At 42.9% G+C, this 18,053-nt stretch overlaps 1 protein-coding gene across 2 annotated transcripts in view; it reads right to left on the bottom strand.

The window, feature by feature from the left end:
• The window catches only part of KCTD3 (potassium channel tetramerization domain containing 3), a 529,442-nt gene extending 511,648 nt beyond the window's left edge, over positions 1–17,794 (bottom strand). The window contains exon 1 of one of the 2 annotated variants that reach the window (XM_069608570.1): positions 17,512–17,794. In XM_069608570.1, coding sequence (XP_069464671.1) covers positions 17,512–17,612 — 101 coding nt within the window. In that variant the 5' untranslated portion in view covers positions 17,613–17,794. The remainder of the gene's footprint in view (positions 1–17,511) is intronic. The other variant, XM_069608569.1, reaches the window with a different exon arrangement.
• Between the last annotated feature and the right edge of the window lie 259 nt (positions 17,795–18,053).

Below are 18,053 nucleotides of genomic sequence, written 5' to 3'. Positions count from 1 at the left end.
TACAATAAAATGTTCACCATACAAAATAAAATGAGCAAACACTAGTAAATCAAGGAGACCTGGAAGTAAAAGGAAAATGCAAGCGATGCAATAGACTGACAATACTATAGTCACAGTATGATAGGGCCTGGAATGGAATGCAAAGAACACAAGCAGGGAAATACAGTGGTCGCTGCTCAGGGGAACCTCAAGAGGAAGGAGAGGAGGGAAATGGGCCTGGGTTGCGGGGGGAGCAACGCTGAGGAGGATGAGCTAAGCCGAGGGAGCAAGGACAAGTTCCGTGGGGAGCAACGCAGAGAGGGATGCGCTAGGCCAGTTGCCTGGGGAGCAATGCTAGAAGGATGCGCTAGGCTGGGGGTGCAGGGACAGATTGCGTGGAGATGCACGTGGTGCCAAGACGGGGGAACTAGACCTAAATTGCAACGGGAATGTACATGTCACGCAAGACAGGGGAAGCAGGGCCTAAGTTGCAAAGGAACCCAAGTAGGGAAAGGGAGAAGGGGCGGACGCGCAGGTGGGTGGGAAGCAGGGCCTAACTTGCGAGGTGGGCACGCGTGGGGGAAGAGGGAGAAGGGACAGACTCGCAAGGTCTGTTTTTAATGATAAAATGTGATCATATTTTAAAGTTTTTGTTATAATGGATAATCATGTTTTATAGAGTGTATCAATGTGGAAGCTTTTTTAACAGTATGACAATTAAAAAATATATATATATATTTTAGAAGTATATGTGCTTCTGTAATAATTGATTTGATAGAATAAGGCCTCCGTCTCTGTGCAATGACCAACCAAAGGATAAATATTATAGGATTAAAAGGATATCTCACTATGTGGATACCTAGAAAAATTATGTAAACTGAAGCCGTTTCCGGGTTACATCACAAAGCAGAGCCCTGTTACCAGTGTGAAATCAGGAATACAGGAGGGATGTCCCATAAAATGGTAGGGACTGGGGAGGATAACGAATAGAGAGAGAGAGAGAGAGAGAGAGATGCTCCTACCAGTGGTTGGTTCAAAGAGCATTTAATAATTTGTTATACAAAATCAATTAGTTTATTACAGCATCTTGTTCAAAGAACTTGAGATTAGGTGAACATTATTGGTCTTGATTCAAACGAGCATTTTTAATTAGTTTGAGCGTTACTCTGAAGTCACAATGTGTATAATTTCTACACAATTTTGCAGAATGATTCAACATAGGCGTGCATACCAAAAGTATTAAAAACATGTTAGAGTGATAGGCTGGTGCGAGTAACAGTGTATACATAATTTTTTTTAAAACAATCATGCTGCAATATTGTGTAGAAATGATGCACATTGTAAAGTGAGTAATGCACAAACTAAAAATGCTTGATTGAATCAAGAGAAATAACATTCACCTAATCTCAGTTTCTTTGAACAAGAAACTGTAATAAACTAATTGATTTTGTATAAAAAATGATTAAATGGTCTTCGAACCAACCACTGGTAAAAACATCCCTCTCCGTGCATTAGTTATCCTCCCCAGTTCCTACCACTGTAGGGGACATCGCTCCTGCACTCCAGACTTTCCAACAGCAGCAGCTTTTGCCTTTAGATATTAATGATGACCCTGGACTGACTTTTTGGATACGGTCACTGTATTTGTGTTGTTATTGTTGTGTATTTATTGAAATAATGTATACACGGTCACTCCCACCAGCCTATCACTCTAACACGTTTGTAATACTATTGGTATGAACGCCTATGTGGAGTCATGCTGCAATATTGTGTAGAAATTATGCAGATTGGGAAATGAGAGTAATGCAAAAACTGATAAAAATGCTTGAGTGAATCAAGACAAATAATATTCACTTGATTTCTCTGAACAAGATGCTGTAATAAACAAATTGATCTAGTATAAAAAATGTATTAAATAATCTTCGAACCAACCACTGGTAGCTACATTCCTCTCTGTGTATTAACAATGTGAAATCATTCAAGAAAAGTGGTGATTACTCACCACCCATTTTCCAGCCTTTAAGTTGCCCATTTAAAATGAGAAATGTACACTTTAAAGCAATAGAAACACGAGTGAAGGAAATCTAGCAAACATATATTTTCATTTTGTGAATGATTCACATTTGGGAAGTAGTTTGTCTTGCAACTGACTTCTCTAGAACGCTGTTTAATGGTCTGACATGTCCATTGAGTGGGAGGGGGAAATGTTTATTTGCAATGATTAACAAGTAGAACAATTTCGATATGGAGGGATCATTTGGTTTCATATAAAATGACAATTGTATCCGAAGCCCTCCAACATTGTTGAACACATAGTGGATGAGCGCTCAGGATAAATCAAATTTGCATATGGTGGTGTGTGTCTGTTACAAAAGTTAATATTCCTTTAAATGTAGCATGGAAAATTGAGGCGACTAGTGTATTGATAACCATTGGAGTTGGAATTTCATAGATACATAGTCTGTTTATATTTAAAATGATTTACTTATTTCTAAATAGACCTTCTGTGCAGTCCTGCAGGTTTCTTGTCCCGAAGGGAGAGGGAGGCTTTTGAGGATCAATAATGTTAAAAATTGGAGTTCAAAGATCAGAACTTAAATAAATACAAATTGTGCATGCCCAGTTTGAAGTGGGTGGAAAATGTTCCCGAATTAGATGTTGCCCAATTAAAACATTGTATACAGCCCAACAAAACTTCTAAAACAAAGGGACAACACGAAACAGATCTAGCTTCCTCAGACTAGCACATTTAGCTTTGTCTTCTTCCAGATCCACCACCACCAGAGAATGCAGGATTCAAAGGCAGAGATAAGATATCACAGGAAACACATTGTCAAGAAAACGTAAAACATGCCGTAGGGAAATCTAATTGAATGAAGAGATTCAGAGCAAGAGCCCATGTTAAAAACAAACATGTAAACTGCAGCCTTCCCACAGCAGTTTGAAAAAAAAAATCACAAAAGATACGCAATATTTTCAAGTCCCCTAAAACCACTATATAGTGACAAGGCCGGAGATAAAGATGTCCAAGTACCAGAGAGCATTCTGCCACTTAAAAGGGGGTACTTCTTAATCAGAGGACAAGAAAAGTATGGCAATTTACAGTTCCAGAAAGAAAAGCAAATTTGCATTTTCTGCTGCTGTTGGTTTGATTTTCCTTTATAGAAAGGAAGACTTAGGATTAGGAATCCTACAGATGTTGAAAATGTGGACCTTTTCATACGGGTTTGACAAGCCAATAAAATGGATAAACTGCTTGTTCATGGTAAATGTAAAATCAAGGGCAACAGGAAAAAGTCATTTAAAAGTGGCAATTGTGAATGAGATCAAATTCAAATGAAGCCAGGACTGAACTTTGACATCTGATATTCTACTCCATCCACCAAACCCCAAGCAAAACAATAAGATAATTGATCTGCCCTGCCCTCTTTAGGAACTGGATTTCGTTTGAAGACGTTGAGCCATAAAGATAATGATGGTCCTGCAACTATGTCTCAGGGAGGCCGAATTTACAATTAAATCTGCATTTTTATGGGCTGCATTAGTGGGCTTCACTGCTTAAAATAAAGAACAGGGGGTTCAGCTTTACCATGGATCTGCTTTGCCCAATCTGCTATTTCAATCTCCCTGGCTTCTCCTGAAGGATGGAAAAGATATCTGGAAAAACAAAGTGTTTATCTGGAATATGCAAGACCCGGGAACTTGTCCGAGAAGGCAGGAATTTGAGTCATAAACCCCCAAGAACTTAAACTTCAAAATACCTTACCAGTGCCAGGTCTATGGATCATAAATACTATACTTGTAGCCCAGAACCAACAGCTAAAAAAACAAAAACACCAGATGCTCTGTAAATGACAGACCCAATTGCAGATGCCCTGTAATATTTTGTAAAAAGAAAAAATGCTATACTACATTCCTATTTCTGGTGATATCTCCCAATCGGAAAGTCGTAGCAAGCTTAATTGTTTTTTTTTGTAAAGTTTTCAGTTTCAAAATGCCTTTTGGAAGGACCGAAAAAGAATTTTCAAAAGGGATTTATAATTATGCAAATATAAGGAATTTGCATTTCGTCAAACTGAAACGGTGCACGTGTGGAATTTAATATTTCAGAATGTTACAATTTTTAATGCAAGAAATCTCTGAGATTAAATCACATCAAAACGGAACGAGAAAAAAGGGTTGAAAAGTTACTCCCATCAGACTGACCCCTTTAATCTGCCCAAGGCCTGCACATGGGTCTGTCTACTGTGATGTCACTTTTGGAACACTGTCCAATAACATACATTGACCAATTAGATTAGAAATATTATACACACCTCAAAAAGGAGTGGATTTTTCCTAATAAAAGGTGCAACACACACTCATTCGCTCACTGACTGATAAAGAGGAAGGAGGAGAATTGATAACAACGGGAAACAGAAAGAACAGATTGCTCTCCTTTTGGCCCCAATTGGGATTATGGTGAGAGCCCTGTAAGTGAGCCCTAGTAGGAGTAAAAGTTCCAGGCCTTCTTCAGTGGAAGAAAGATCAGACATGCTGCAGAGGAGAGCTAATCCTATCTTGCTGACTAGTGCCCACCTGTTCATAGAGGGGGGAGAATTGAACGAGTCTATAAGAGGATGCCCAACTGGCTATGAGACAGCCAAAGTGTAGGAAAATCTATATCAAAGAGAAGATGCAAAGCAATGTGCTACTTCAAAAACAAACATGCAAGCTGCGTCTCCCTGCGCAGCATTTGAAAAACACATGTGCAATGTTTTTGAGTATCCTCACATCAAAATATAGTGACATGGCACAGGATGAAAATATTACATGCCAGAAAGCTTTCTGCAACTTTTAATAAAATGGGGAACTGCGTAATCTGAGAGGAAAAAGAACACACATAGTAAAGTGACAGAGAAAAATGAATTTGGCCTTGCATTTTATGCTGCTATGTGTGTTTATTTCCTTTACAGAAATCAAGGGCCATAAAAGTGGAAATTGTTGACCTTGGTTGGGGGTTTCGAAAGGCCAGTGCAATGGATAAACCGTTGTGTTTTTGTTGAAAATGTAAAATCTAGGGCACAGAAAAATGTAACTATAAAAAATGGGAATTGGCAGAAACAAACCTGAATCAAGCCTCATCTACAGGTTTGAACTCACAGCTGCCTTTCTGTTAATTTCACCACCTTCAGTAGGTAAACAACAGAATTGATCTGCCTTGCTCCATCAAGGGTAGAATGATTGGCCTGCATCATAGGTCACTAAGAGGCTAAAACTGCAATAATCCTACGGCAGCATTTTATGGGCTGCATCTATGTACGGTGGGATTAAAATAATGGACAATTAATAGGGGTTCAGCAGATCTGTGTTGCCTGATCTGAGATTTTCATCTTTCAGGCCTCTCTGGAAAGAAGATATCTTGATACCTGGAAAAATAAAGTTATCTGAAAATCTACCAGGCCTGCAAACTGCACAAGAGGGGCAGGACAAATGTCATAAGCCCCTAAGGACTTCAAACTTCAAAATATCTTATGCAAGGCCTATGGGTCATAAGTACTACACTATATCCCTGAACTAACAGCTAGAGGACTAAAGACACAAGATGGTCAATAATTCAGAAACAGAATGTTGCAGAAAAATAATTCTTGTTGTAAAACGTTTAGCTTGAGATGCTCTATTTGATGATGGAAAAACTATTTTTCTAAAGTGATTTTTTAAGTATGTAAATTAGGCAAATTTGTATTTTGTCAGACCTCGTAGTGTACGCAGTGACACGCCCATTTCTTTGAAATATGAAAATAATTTTAATATAAATATAAAAGAAAGTTAAATAGAAAAATCTATAATTCAGTACCCATTCGTGCTATTATGATAAAAATGGTGTTGGTTAATTTGCGCCAGAGAGAGAAATCTGGTGAGCCTATTAGTAAAGAGGTCATATTTGTGGAAATTGCTATTTTGGAATGTTGCAAGGTTTAATGCAAGAAATCACAGATGACATCACATTAAATGGAAGGGAAACTGGGTTTTGAAATTACTCCCATTAGACTTCCCTCTTCATTAATATGGCAACTGACTTGTAGGGGTATGTCTAGTGTGATATTACTTTTGGAACACTGTCCAACACTGTTGCATATATTGACCAATTAGATGTGGAAAGTATACAAACTTCAAAAAGGTGGAGTTCCTGTTCTATATGGAATCAACACACACTCAGGGGGAAACTGACAGGCTCACTCAGTCACTGTTGGAAAGTCAAGAAAGAGAAATGAATAACAACAGGAAGGAGAAGGAATAGTTTGCTCTACTATTGGAGCCCTGGATGGAGTATTAGCAGAGACTAAGTGAGGCATATCAGGGCTTAAAACCTGAGGCCTTCTTCAGTGGAAGAAATAGACAGCCTGTGGAGGAAAGCTGATCCCATCTTGCTAACTGATGCCCACCTGTTCCTAGAGGGGGAGAATTGAAAAGGCCCTTATCAGGATGCCCTCCTGTCTGTGATAAAGTCAAAATAAATTCATAAACGAGTATGATCTAAAAGGGGACCTAATCCTGAGAACTCTACTATGCAGGGAATTAAATTAAATCCTGACCCCTGTTATTTGTAAGTACTGCGGGTTGGGAATATATAAATTGATTGTGCATCCTGAGAAGTTAAGGAATATTTCAGACCGGTATGTGTAGGTCCATGGTGTGTATACAGTGATTTCCCTGGGCTCTTTTGCACGATCAATCATTAGGGGAGTTAAATGGACATCTCACTGTGTGCATAATTAAAAAAGAATATAAATTAAGTAATTCCTGGGTATACCACCAAGCAGAATATTGTTAATAAACCCAAGTTGTTGCAGATAAAAGGGAAAGCGTGATTCCTTGCTACGCATTTTCATGTTTTTAAATTGCCCATTGAAAAGGACTAAGGTCTTTTTTTTTTTACACAGTAATTAAATAGAAACATCACAGAAGGGAATCTAGCCCACATACATGTTATACATTTTCCTTTCTACAAGCCATTAACATACATGAAGGTCCAGTAGTTTGTTGAATTGAGTTCTTGGAATGCTGTTGAAATTCAGACATGCCTATTGAGTAAGGAGGTGGTATCTATTTTCAATAAAGGGGAAGCAGAGAGGATTGAATAGGCAGGGATGTTTTAAAATTCATTTGTTGTTTTTAACAAATGAAAGTCATGCATTTTTTAATTAACGTTGCATGCACACCACGGGTAAACAAAACATAAGTGGTGATGTGTGTGTTACAAAAGTCTCTAATTCTATAACTGTAGCAATGAAAACTGAAGGAATAGTGTATTGATTATTTGTCATCATTACATTGGAATTTAATGGAAGTATAACTTATTTATCTAAATTGATTTGATTATTCCTATTTATTAATAAACAGACCATCAGTGCAACTCTGAATATTTCTTGATCCCTAAAGAAGAGGGAGGCCATCGAAAATCAACTGTTAAATCGGCAGTCCTAGGTTCATAAAAATAACTTTACTAAATAAACGAAAATTGTGTGCACCTGGTTTGGAGTGGGTGGAAAGTTCCCCTGAAGTTGTTTTTGCTCGATTGAAAGATCGTATAATGCCAACAAAACCTAGTCTGGCAGATCTGTCCAAAGAATCCAACTGACTAACAACCCCACTTCTCAAACACCTCACTCAACACACACACACCTATTCACAGGCACAAAATACGGCTAATACAAATACCTCATACATCCCAATTTAGTCAAAACTGTACACCTCTCCAACCAAATGCTAAAACCCACAAACAATGCCGCGGCACCCTGCTCTCTCAGGTCTCACATCTGGAGAGACAGACCTCTGGATAAACACTACAAACCATCTAGATATCTCACCTACACAGACGCCAGTGACTTCTGGCTCTAAAAGCACCAACAATTGAGCACAAAACCTTATCCTTTCTCCTCTAACGACTCCCTCCCCCCTTTTATCTCTTTATCTCTTTCAGAGCCGCAAGAGTATCAGGGGACCATGGAAATAGCTGCTATACGTGGTACAAATCAAAATAACATACCTTTTGGGTTCATTGATTCTTGGAAAAACATTTTCCTCAGTGGTACAGTATCTTCAGATGTGTGCTTGCAACTTAATTCTAGGGTTAGATACCTTAATAAACAACTGCAAGGTAGCGTGCACTATGAAAGACACTACGGCCAATGCATCACCTGGCCTGTGCCTACATCACACACCCACCCTGCGTCCTTTCATCTTCATCAAGCCTGTGCTTCTCAGTCTTCACCATGCCTGTGCTTCCTAAGTGTCTGCCGCCCCACGCTCAGTTTTACGGGACCCAGTGCCCACACTGGCAATGATCTAGCACGATAACATGAGTGAACCAAGTATGTTTGCTCAATACCATAACAGTATGACACCTTAAATATGTACCCTATCTATGACTGAGAAAACCTCCCCCCTGTGTGATGTGTCTACAACCTACATTGATCTTGCCACCATTTAATCCTACATGCATTCTTTATACCTTGAGTATCACCTGGCTCCATGCAGCATTGATTCACTGAGGCACATGCAATGTCTGGACTGTGCTCCCAGCCTTCAACTTGCATATGCCAGTAGCCCTCACCTAGATTATTATGTTGTAGTTTAAACCAGCCTGAACAGCTTTCTGCTACTCAAGACGTAGCTTTGTATCGAGGGACCTTAGTGAAGCACAGGCAGGTTAGCATCCAAAAAAATGTGTCTTGTTCCAAGTGTTGCTGAGTGTCTGATTTTCTTTTTTTTTATGTATTTCATTTGCTACATGCCCAAGCCCAGAGGTATCACAGCGTAAGCTGCTTAGAGCACTTATCTGGTTACAGGTTATGTTACAGTACAGAACGTACCATGGGTAGAGAAGGTCAGACGGACCGGAGCACTGGGGATATAGTTGAGACACTAGTTGAATTTATTGAACAGCGATGTTTTGATAAGTCTCTTAAAATGGTTGCGCGAAAGCTCATTTCTAATGTGCATAGGAAGGTGTTCCAAAACGTAAGTACAGCTACTGGGAAGCTAGAACCCCCGCCCTAGAGCTCTTGAACCTCGGGACAGAAAGGTGTGCTACATCCGAATCCAAGAGCTCTAGTTGATCTTTTTTGGGTGACACAGTTGTTAAGGTAAGCAGGGGCATCATTGGTAATACATTTATGTTCAGTGATCAGAGTCTTAAATATAATTGTAGCTTGGATGGGGAGCCATTGAACCTCTCTCTTGATATGAGAGATGTGGCCATTTCTTTGAAGACCAAAGGCTGTCCGTAGGGCTTTGTTTTGTAGCATTGTAGCAGTTGCAGTTTAGCCAGGTTAGTACTTGTAGTTCCTAGTATTAGGATATTACAGTAGTAGAGTTTTGATAGAATGAGAGCTCGAGCTAGGGTGAGGCAGTTTTGTGGTGTGAGGAATTGCCGGCTAAGTGAAATGAGTTTAGCAGTATAGGCAGTGGAGGAGGAAAGGGCAATGATGTGATTAGTCATGGTAAGGTTGGTGTCTAGATAGTCGCCCAGAGTTTTAACCTGTTTGAGTACCGGGATCGAGGCTCCACCAATGGTGATGGCTGAGTAGTCAGCGTGTAGTGTTTTTAATCGGGTGGGCGAACCTACAATGAGGATCTCAGTTTTTTCGTTGTTAAGACACAGACTGTTGGTGGCCATCCAGTTTTGTATGCTGGCATAGATCTCGTTGATGGATATGGAGTCTTGTTTATGGTCTCCCGTGATGGGGATAAGGATCTGTGTATCATCTGCAAAGTTAGTGTAGATTACTCCAATGGCATCAAGTTCTGCAAATAGAAGCTTGGTGTATGTGTTGTAAAAGGTGGGAGATAGGCAGGAGCCTTGAGGGACCCCTCGAGGTACTGGTATAGGGTTCACAGCTTCATCCCCAATAAAGACTCTCGAGGTTCGTTCTGATAGGAATGACTTAACACATAAGGTGGCATCTGAGGAAGTTGAAGTTTTCTGACAGAGAATGGCATAGCTTATGATCTATCAGGTTGAATGCAGCAAACAGGTCGAGTAGGAGGAAGATGCATATGTTACCGGAGTCTCGAATGATGTCCATCTAGATTTTAAGGTCTAGTAATGCCATTTCTGTGCTATGTTTAGGACGGAAGACTGATTGTCTAGCTCCTAACACCTGGTTACTTCCTAGATACTCTTGGATTTGAGTATAGGCTATTATGTCCACTATTTTCTGTAGGAAGGGGACAGTGGTAATGGGCCAGTAGTTAGTAGTTGTGGAGGGGTCCAGTGATGGTTTCTTAAGAAGTGGGGTAACCCGGGCCGCTTTAATGCTGGCGGGGATAGAATTGGTTGTGAAAGAAGCATTAATGAAGTTGGTGATAATGGGTACTAGGGCAGGGGCACAGAGTTTGACGAATCGAGCAGGTAAGCCTTCACCTTTTCAGTTAGAAGGTTTCAGAGTAGAGATAGTATCCTGGACCTGGTCTTGGGAAACAGTATTGAATTAGAATTGGGGGGGCAGTTTTTCTGGCAATGGCATCAGCCGCAATGGAGGGCATACTTTTACCAGCCAGTAGTTTGCTTTTCTTTAGTATTTTCTCTTGTAGAATAATGATTTTAGATGCTAGGGCATTTTGGATAGTAGTGCACCAGGCTTTGCTTGTGTTAGCTGGAATGGCAGAGTGGTTGGGGGCTTCTAGTTAGGCGTCGTTTATGCGAGTATTCAAGGAATTGGCTTATGAGCTATCACCACTGATTTGTATGTTTCGGAGGCTACCACAAGCGCATTTGTTATGGCGTTGGTCGGGGTCTTTTTATGTAAGTGTTCCAACGCTCTTTCGTTCTGGCGAAGTACAATGAGCTCTTCATTAAACCAACAATTGGTTCGTCTTAGCTTGTGGGGTGTTTTGGGCGTGAGCAGGGCTACTGCGTCAATGGTAGATTTGAGGCAATTATGATAGAGATACTGTCAAGGTTGGTGTTAGCTGTTGAGTAGGTTTTGAGCGTATCAGCAAGAATCAGTACAAGATTTTCTGCTGTAAGTTTGCGGGTGTTTCTCACTGAGATAGGGGAAAGTTTGGTTTGAGGCAGACCCTGAGTTTTCATAGTTAAGATGTCAAAGCGTATTAGGTAGTGATCTGACCAGGTGATTTCAGAAATGGATTCTAGAGATAGGTTTACATTTAATGTCAGGGTCCAGTCCAGGATTCTTCCTTTGGAATGTGTTGGGGAGTTTATGATCTGAGTGAAATGCATTTCTTGGAGGGCCTCGGAAAATGCAGTGGCTTTGTAGTCCAGATTATCATTATATCTGAGGTTAATGTCACCTAGGATAATACATTTAGTATTAGGTTTAAGGAGGAGGGTGATGAGTAAGGGGATATCAGATTCAGGGTGGTTGGCATTATTCGGAGGTCTATAGATAAGGAAATCGATTGAGGTTTTGGGATCAGTTGTAAGTTTTAGTAGAAGGAGTTCATAACCCAACACATGGTCTAGAGGGCAGGATCTAAGCTGTAATGTGGATTTGGCTATGAGGGCTGCTCCACCTCCCGTGGTATCTTGGCGGTCAACACCCTGAGGGTGGTATATTCAGTGTGGGGATAGCCAGGGCCAATAGGGGGCCTGAAGCTTGGAGTAGCCAGGTTTCCATGACGACTCGGAAGTCTAAAATGTTGGTCGAGGAGTAAGTCATGTTATCGCAGAAATGGTTCCTTCTCTTTGTTAGCTAATATCACATTTATTTTTGTTGCTTACAGAATAAACCTGTGATTGGTTATTTGAGCCCTAGATGGATAAAGAAATATGTTTATGTTACTCTATGGAAGACTGGGCAGTATAGCTCCATCCCCTTAGCTTACTCACATGCTTGGAGGATTTTGAACAGCGTGGCTTTCCTAACCTTTCTGCTGCTGGGACTCACCTTACTTGGCAGAGCTCACAGAGCTCACCTACTGACAAGGTGGTTGCAGGGCTCATATCAAGTTCCCTTGTAGCAATGAAAAATGCTTTATAGTGATTCTAATGTTAACAGCGCTTTTATTTTTAAAATCCCAACCACTGTGACCATGTCACAAAATGACTTATGCCATGCAAGAATACAAGGATGATTAGTGTCTAAACTGCCTACTAAGCCCTCACACTTCTACAAAACAAGAGTGATCCCAATCATACAGATGAAACAGGCACAGTTGAGATATACCACCTCAGCCTTTTGTGATAATGTGGGCAGAGGGAAGGCTATACTCTCAAGAGGGGTGTGAATGTGAAGCAGTAGCAACTCAATCAGCAAGTATAACAGTGCAAAATAAAGGAATGCCCAATCAAGGTTCTACAAAAATGGATACACTTTAATTAAACACATCATATGCAATAGTAACTAAATAGAAAACACTACACAAAACCCACCCTTGTGTTGGGATCTCGCCACAAACTTGCCCCTCTCATTGTTTTCAGCCATTCCTAACGGCATTCTGGAGTTCCTGGAAGCTGCTCTCCAGCAATCAGGGGTCACGGCGCAGGACATGCAGCTCTGCCACCATTCTTGGAGCAGGACGCTCTGCTACATTCTCGGAGCGGGATGCTTGTGGAGAAATGCGGTCTGCTGATATCACGTCAGCGGCGGGTTGCCGCGTAGGTCCTCTCTTCTAATCAGGACCCGACGACTGTGTGCAATCGTGCGGCTCAATAAAGATGCAGTCTTGTCATTACAGCACCGTTCTAGCAATGGTATCATACCAGCTCGGATCCATCTTGCTGCAATTCAAGGTATTTAGTTGGGTACTTAGTTTTAAGCTCTGTTCATCTCACATTCAATGGAGACTATAGGTTTCCAGCGGCTAAGGCAAATATTTATGGTGAGCCTTTTGTGTGTTTTTCTGTTTATAACGATTGTGCACCAATATCTGTTGTAATAGATATCCCACTAACCCTCTCAACTTTTCCCATCCAACTCCTGTCTTGATTTCACACCTAAGGGAAGTGTCTAGTAGCACTCCCGCCTGGGATGAATAATCCCCTTGTGTAGTGTATGCTGCCAAGAGGGTCTTTCCTTTGAGGTTGGAGGGTATACACATCCACAGCCACTGAGAGTTTTACATGTCGTCCTGCTTTGCTTCAAACAACCAGCAGACCTGACACGCTGTGGAAAGAACACAGAATATGCAAAGATAGAATGATGCAACACTCTGGGTAATGAAACAGGGGGAGATCGGCAATAAATAACGACAATGTTTGCAAAGGATATATTCTTGTGACATTCAAGTCCATGAATGTCGAAACATGTTGGTGTTAATGTTGAAAGCTTTAGGACCTTAAAGTTCATGAATATAACAGTAATGCCCTGGTGGAGGGCATACAATAGCCTAGCCTAAGGTGGCAGGTCAAACGGGGAGAGGGACCCTGCTAGGGCTTAGGGCTGTTACCCATAAATGCTATTAGCTCATGCTCAGGGTTCTAAAAGTGTTTAGTCTCTGCCCAAAAATGGCTCCCTTTGAAGAAAGGGCATTCATTCCTTATTTTCGAAGGGAAGCGGACCTTATACAACGATGGCTGGCACGATTTGCAAGAGTAGAGTTCGAGTACCAATACATTAGCGGTGTCTGGCAGAAGAAGGGCTCATGGCGGGTCTCAGAGGATTGGTGAGATGAGGTCCGATGGAAAAACTGCACTGCATAAACGGAGAAAAGGGCACTGCATGAACTATAAACATTAATTCCAAAATTGTCTTTTTACAATTCCTGTTCTTTCATTGCTTCATACCAATCCAGATTACAATATGCAACCCCAGCAGTGCACAATTGCTATTATTTTGGACATTTGCACATTTTTTTAAATGTTTTAAACTGATTAGCGAAGGACTTGGACAGCTCACTTTTTTAATCGAATTGAGCGAGAACATCAATTTGTTTGGCTACTCAGGGGCGGCCTCTTGCCTAACAAGTGAGGGTTGGCATGCATATTATTGCTAATAGAATACGCCACGTGAATCCAAATAATACAATATGATATGATATAATAAGGCATTTGTAACACGCACAAGTGTTTCAAGGTGCGACGAGGCAAGGAAGGGGGTACAGAGGGAGGACATAGACAACGATCTTACTAGGCCAGGTGACATTGAGATTGCACAAGTGCAGGGGAGGGGCAGTGCTGTACATGGGATCAAAACAATAACAAGAAGTGCATCGGTTTATGGTCATTGCATCAAATTCCTTGCATTGACATGCATTTGCATCAAATTCTTTCCATCTAAAAGATTTGCATCAAATGCACTTTTTCGAGGGGTTTGGGGGGTCTCCCTCAACACCCGTTTTTACCCTTTATAATGCACCTAAACAAAAATTAACACTTTACCCTCCAAAAATATGCATTCGATGGAAATGTTTTGATGCAAAAATTTAGATGGAATGGAATTAGATGCAATGGCATTATATGCAATGACCAGACACCAAGTTCATACAGCAGGTAGCAGGTGCAAGGGTAAGTGCAGACAGCAGGTGTCCAAAAGTGCAGGTAGGGGGATTGTAGGGTTTACAGATACAGACCCAAATGCAAGGGTTGCCGGGAGGCAGTGCAGGTGTGCAACTGGGCGGGTAGGGACCTGGGCCCGAAATCAGAAGGTAGCCAGGTGACCAGTGCAGTATCAGACACAAAATCAGCAGGGGAGAGGAAGAGAGAAGGCAGAAGCAAAGAGAAAGATCTTAAGGTGCTTACAGAACCACCAATGGTTCTCCTTGAGAGGCAGGGAGACTTTTCCAGAGGGAGGACCCAGCCGAAGAAAGAGATCTCCCACCAACTCGTTCCTTGGAGAAGCGACTGACCCTGAGGGAGTTGGAGGTGGAGGAGCGAAGAGCTTGAGTAGGAAGGCATTTACAAAGAGAGAGTTTGATGTATTGAGGACCCAGGCCCCAGAAGGCCTTGTGGACAAAGCAGAGGGTCTTGAACTTAATTCTTGAAGCCACTGGGAGCCAATGCAGAGATTTCAGTGCTGGAGGGATACGAACCCTGGGCTTGAGGCCAAGGACAAGTCTAGCAGTCCTGTTCTGGATGTGTTGCAGAGGGCACAGAGTAGAAACAGGCATATTTAGAAAGATGCTGTTGCAGTAGTCCAGCCTAGAGAGAACCAGAGCTTGAGAGATAGTGAGCTTCTGGGGGAAGGAGAGAAAAGGAAGAATACCTCTGAGGATGTGCATCTGGTAGTTGGACTTCTTAGGGACGTCAGAAGTGTGAGGGGAAAAGGAGAGTGTGGCGTCAAAGATGACCCTGAGGTCCTTAGCCTCACGGGTGGGAGCAGGAATAGGGCCAAGGGAGGCTGGCCAGAGAGTCACAGTAAAGGAGGGTGCAGGTGTGACAATGAGGAGAATCTCCGTCTTACTGGCATTAAGGTAGTGATCGTTGGCGGCACACCACTCCTGGATAGCAGACAGTCAGAGATGAGAGAAGCAGAAGAGGTGGCAGAGGATAGCCTGGAAATGAGCGGAGTGTCATCCACATAGCACTGAAAGTTGGAGCAGAGAGCAGCAATGTGGTGGGCAAGATGTGCCATGTATTGGTTGAACAGCCAGGGAGAGGGGTTAGACCCCTGGGGAACACCACAGGTAGAGAGTGAGATGGAAGGAAGAACCCAAGTTGGACCTGGGAGGGTCGATCAGAGAGGAACGAGGTCGGCCAGGGCCTGATCGGTGATAGCCAGGTCATCTCAGAGATGATTGCGCAGGATGGCATTGTTGACTGTGTAAAAGGCAGAAGAGAGATTGAGTAAGATGAGGAAAGTGGGGAGATTAGAATCAAGGTTACAGAGCAGGTCTTCACAGATGTTCAGGAGAGCAGTTTCCGTGCTTCTGGTTGCTCTGAATCCAGACTGATGGTCATGGAGACAACCAACAGATTCAGTGTGAAGATAAAGCTAGGAGATGGCCAGGTTTTCCAGGAATTTGCCCAGGAAAAGAGTGATGGAGATTGGGCGATAGTTAGCCGGGCAGGAGGGGTCAATGAGATGTTTAAGCTCTCAACAAGCATTTAGAAGCTCAACTTCCTCAACTAGGACATCTACCTTCCACATGTTACCTGGAACATTCACGAGGGAGGTTGATCACTCCTGGACACAGCACCCTCAGTGAATTCTATGATTTATACGCCGAAAAGTGATGAGGGATGAAGTACCCTTGATCAAAACCTGAGGGGGATGGAATGGACTATTTCCCTCCACAGATGCCATTTGACTCTTGAAGAAGTCCCTTGGGACATACAAAAGATCTGCATTTCCGACTTATACGGAGAGCCAGTACTTGAAGATCTGAAAGGTGAAGCCAGATGGGTTTTTTACTAGAAATAAAATCAATAACAGGCCATGTGTAGCTGAGGGTCAATGACCTATGTTGTAAAAAGAAAAGAAAAAGAGACATCGTTTCTGTACATGTTTGTATATTTAAAGTATTTTGTTATATTATTTCTCTGTATCATTATGATGTTAACGGTAATAAAGCACTAGATTAATAAAGGAGAATACACGTTTAGCTGTTATGCATATTATTGGTAATGAGAGTTTACATCATTTAGTTGCAGCAGTATGTGGCAGATGACGACGTTATCGCCTATGTTTTTTTTGCCAAATGACGATGTCGATATACAATGCCACATCCATTTTACACACACTGTAAACAACATTAAATAACAAAACGAGCACCGTGCACGCGGATGCCCTGGTACCGCTGCCAGCCACATTGCATCACGCAGCTCTCCCTGGAGCCGTGCCTGGCTCGGCTCGGCTCCATGTAGCTGGAGGTGGCCAGCCTTGCCGTTCAATCAATAAAGGCTGTGTTCCCTGCCTGCGAGCGATTCAGCGGTTCTTATGAACATGGAGGCCACTTCCTATAGGCCTAGGGAGCCTGTGAATATCCTAGAAATGTTAAAATATGGGACCTGGCAAGCTGGAGCGAGCAGGGTGTGCGGTCAGACACGCCAGCAGCGGGTGTTGTTGCTGTCCAAAGTCCCACATGACAGGTCTCTCTGAACTTGCCGTGCTAGCAGCCCGTGTGAAGGAAAGCAAGCGTCCCTGTTGCAACACTGTAGGGATGCATGTCATCTTGATCAAATACTTCATACCCTCCTTGCTCACGATCAATAAAATACTTTGTGTCATTTACAACCCACATATTTTCAGCCTTGTCACGTGTCATTTACAACCCACATATGTTCAGCCTTGTCACGTGTCATTTACAACCCACATATTTACAACCTTACTTGTCATTTTATAGAGCAGTAATTTTAAGCAGAAGAACAACACTGCATCACACAAATGGCATCGCAAGATTATGTATTCCACCAAACACCCGCATGGGGCGAACACCTATGATCCCCAAAATGTTTCCCCGGAATCTGTCTCCAGTGGTTCTAGGCCATGTGGTAATGCAAGGCTGTTCCCGTTAGTGACTTCCCGTGGCTCGGCCTAGGATCTGCCTGTGGAAGCGGCCGCCTCGCCGCCGTTCCAGGGCAGAGAGCCGAGCTCCCAGCAGCCCTCACCGCACTAGTACCCCGCCGCCGCCTCGGCCCATCCTTACCTGGTGCCCCCGACATTGAGCTGGATGATCTCCCCGATGCCGGAGGCCAGGCAGCCGCTTCCCACTCCTCCTCCTCCCCCAGTGCCGCCGTTCCCGGCCATGGCCCCCTGCTGCCGCCCTCCCTCCTGCTGCAGCAGCAGGCGCGGGAGCAGCCCCGGCCCGCTGCGGCCGCCTGTGCTGCCAGAGCCGAGGAATGGAGGGACGGGAGGGAGGCAGGCAGGGAGGAGGAGGAGGAACGGGGCGTGATCCGGCGCCTGTCAGGGCCAGGGTAGCGGCAAGAGGGGAGGGAGGCGCCGCCGTTCAGCACAGGGCTGTGGGAGAGCAGCGGGCAGCAGACCAGGGACCATGTTAACCACCGGCAGTCAACAGGCTCAAAGTTTACATACCCGCCACACAGCAACCGTTTTCAGCTGTTATACCTCACAAAGCTTATTTAGACTTGTGTACAAGAAAGGCAATTATTTGAGTCAGTATATCCACGTGATATCACCAAACCCAACATGTGACATGACCAACACCACCATGCCACAGATTTGACAGGT

Source organism: Ambystoma mexicanum, chromosome 4q (assembly GCF_040938575.1).
Source record: "Ambystoma mexicanum isolate Mex_15411 chromosome 4q, UKY_AmexF1_1, whole genome shotgun sequence".
Classification (NCBI taxonomy): Eukaryota; Metazoa; Chordata; class Amphibia; order Caudata; family Ambystomatidae; genus Ambystoma; species Ambystoma mexicanum.
The sequence above is the reverse complement of the archived record's forward strand: the minus strand, read 5'-3'. Positions and strand labels throughout refer to the sequence as shown.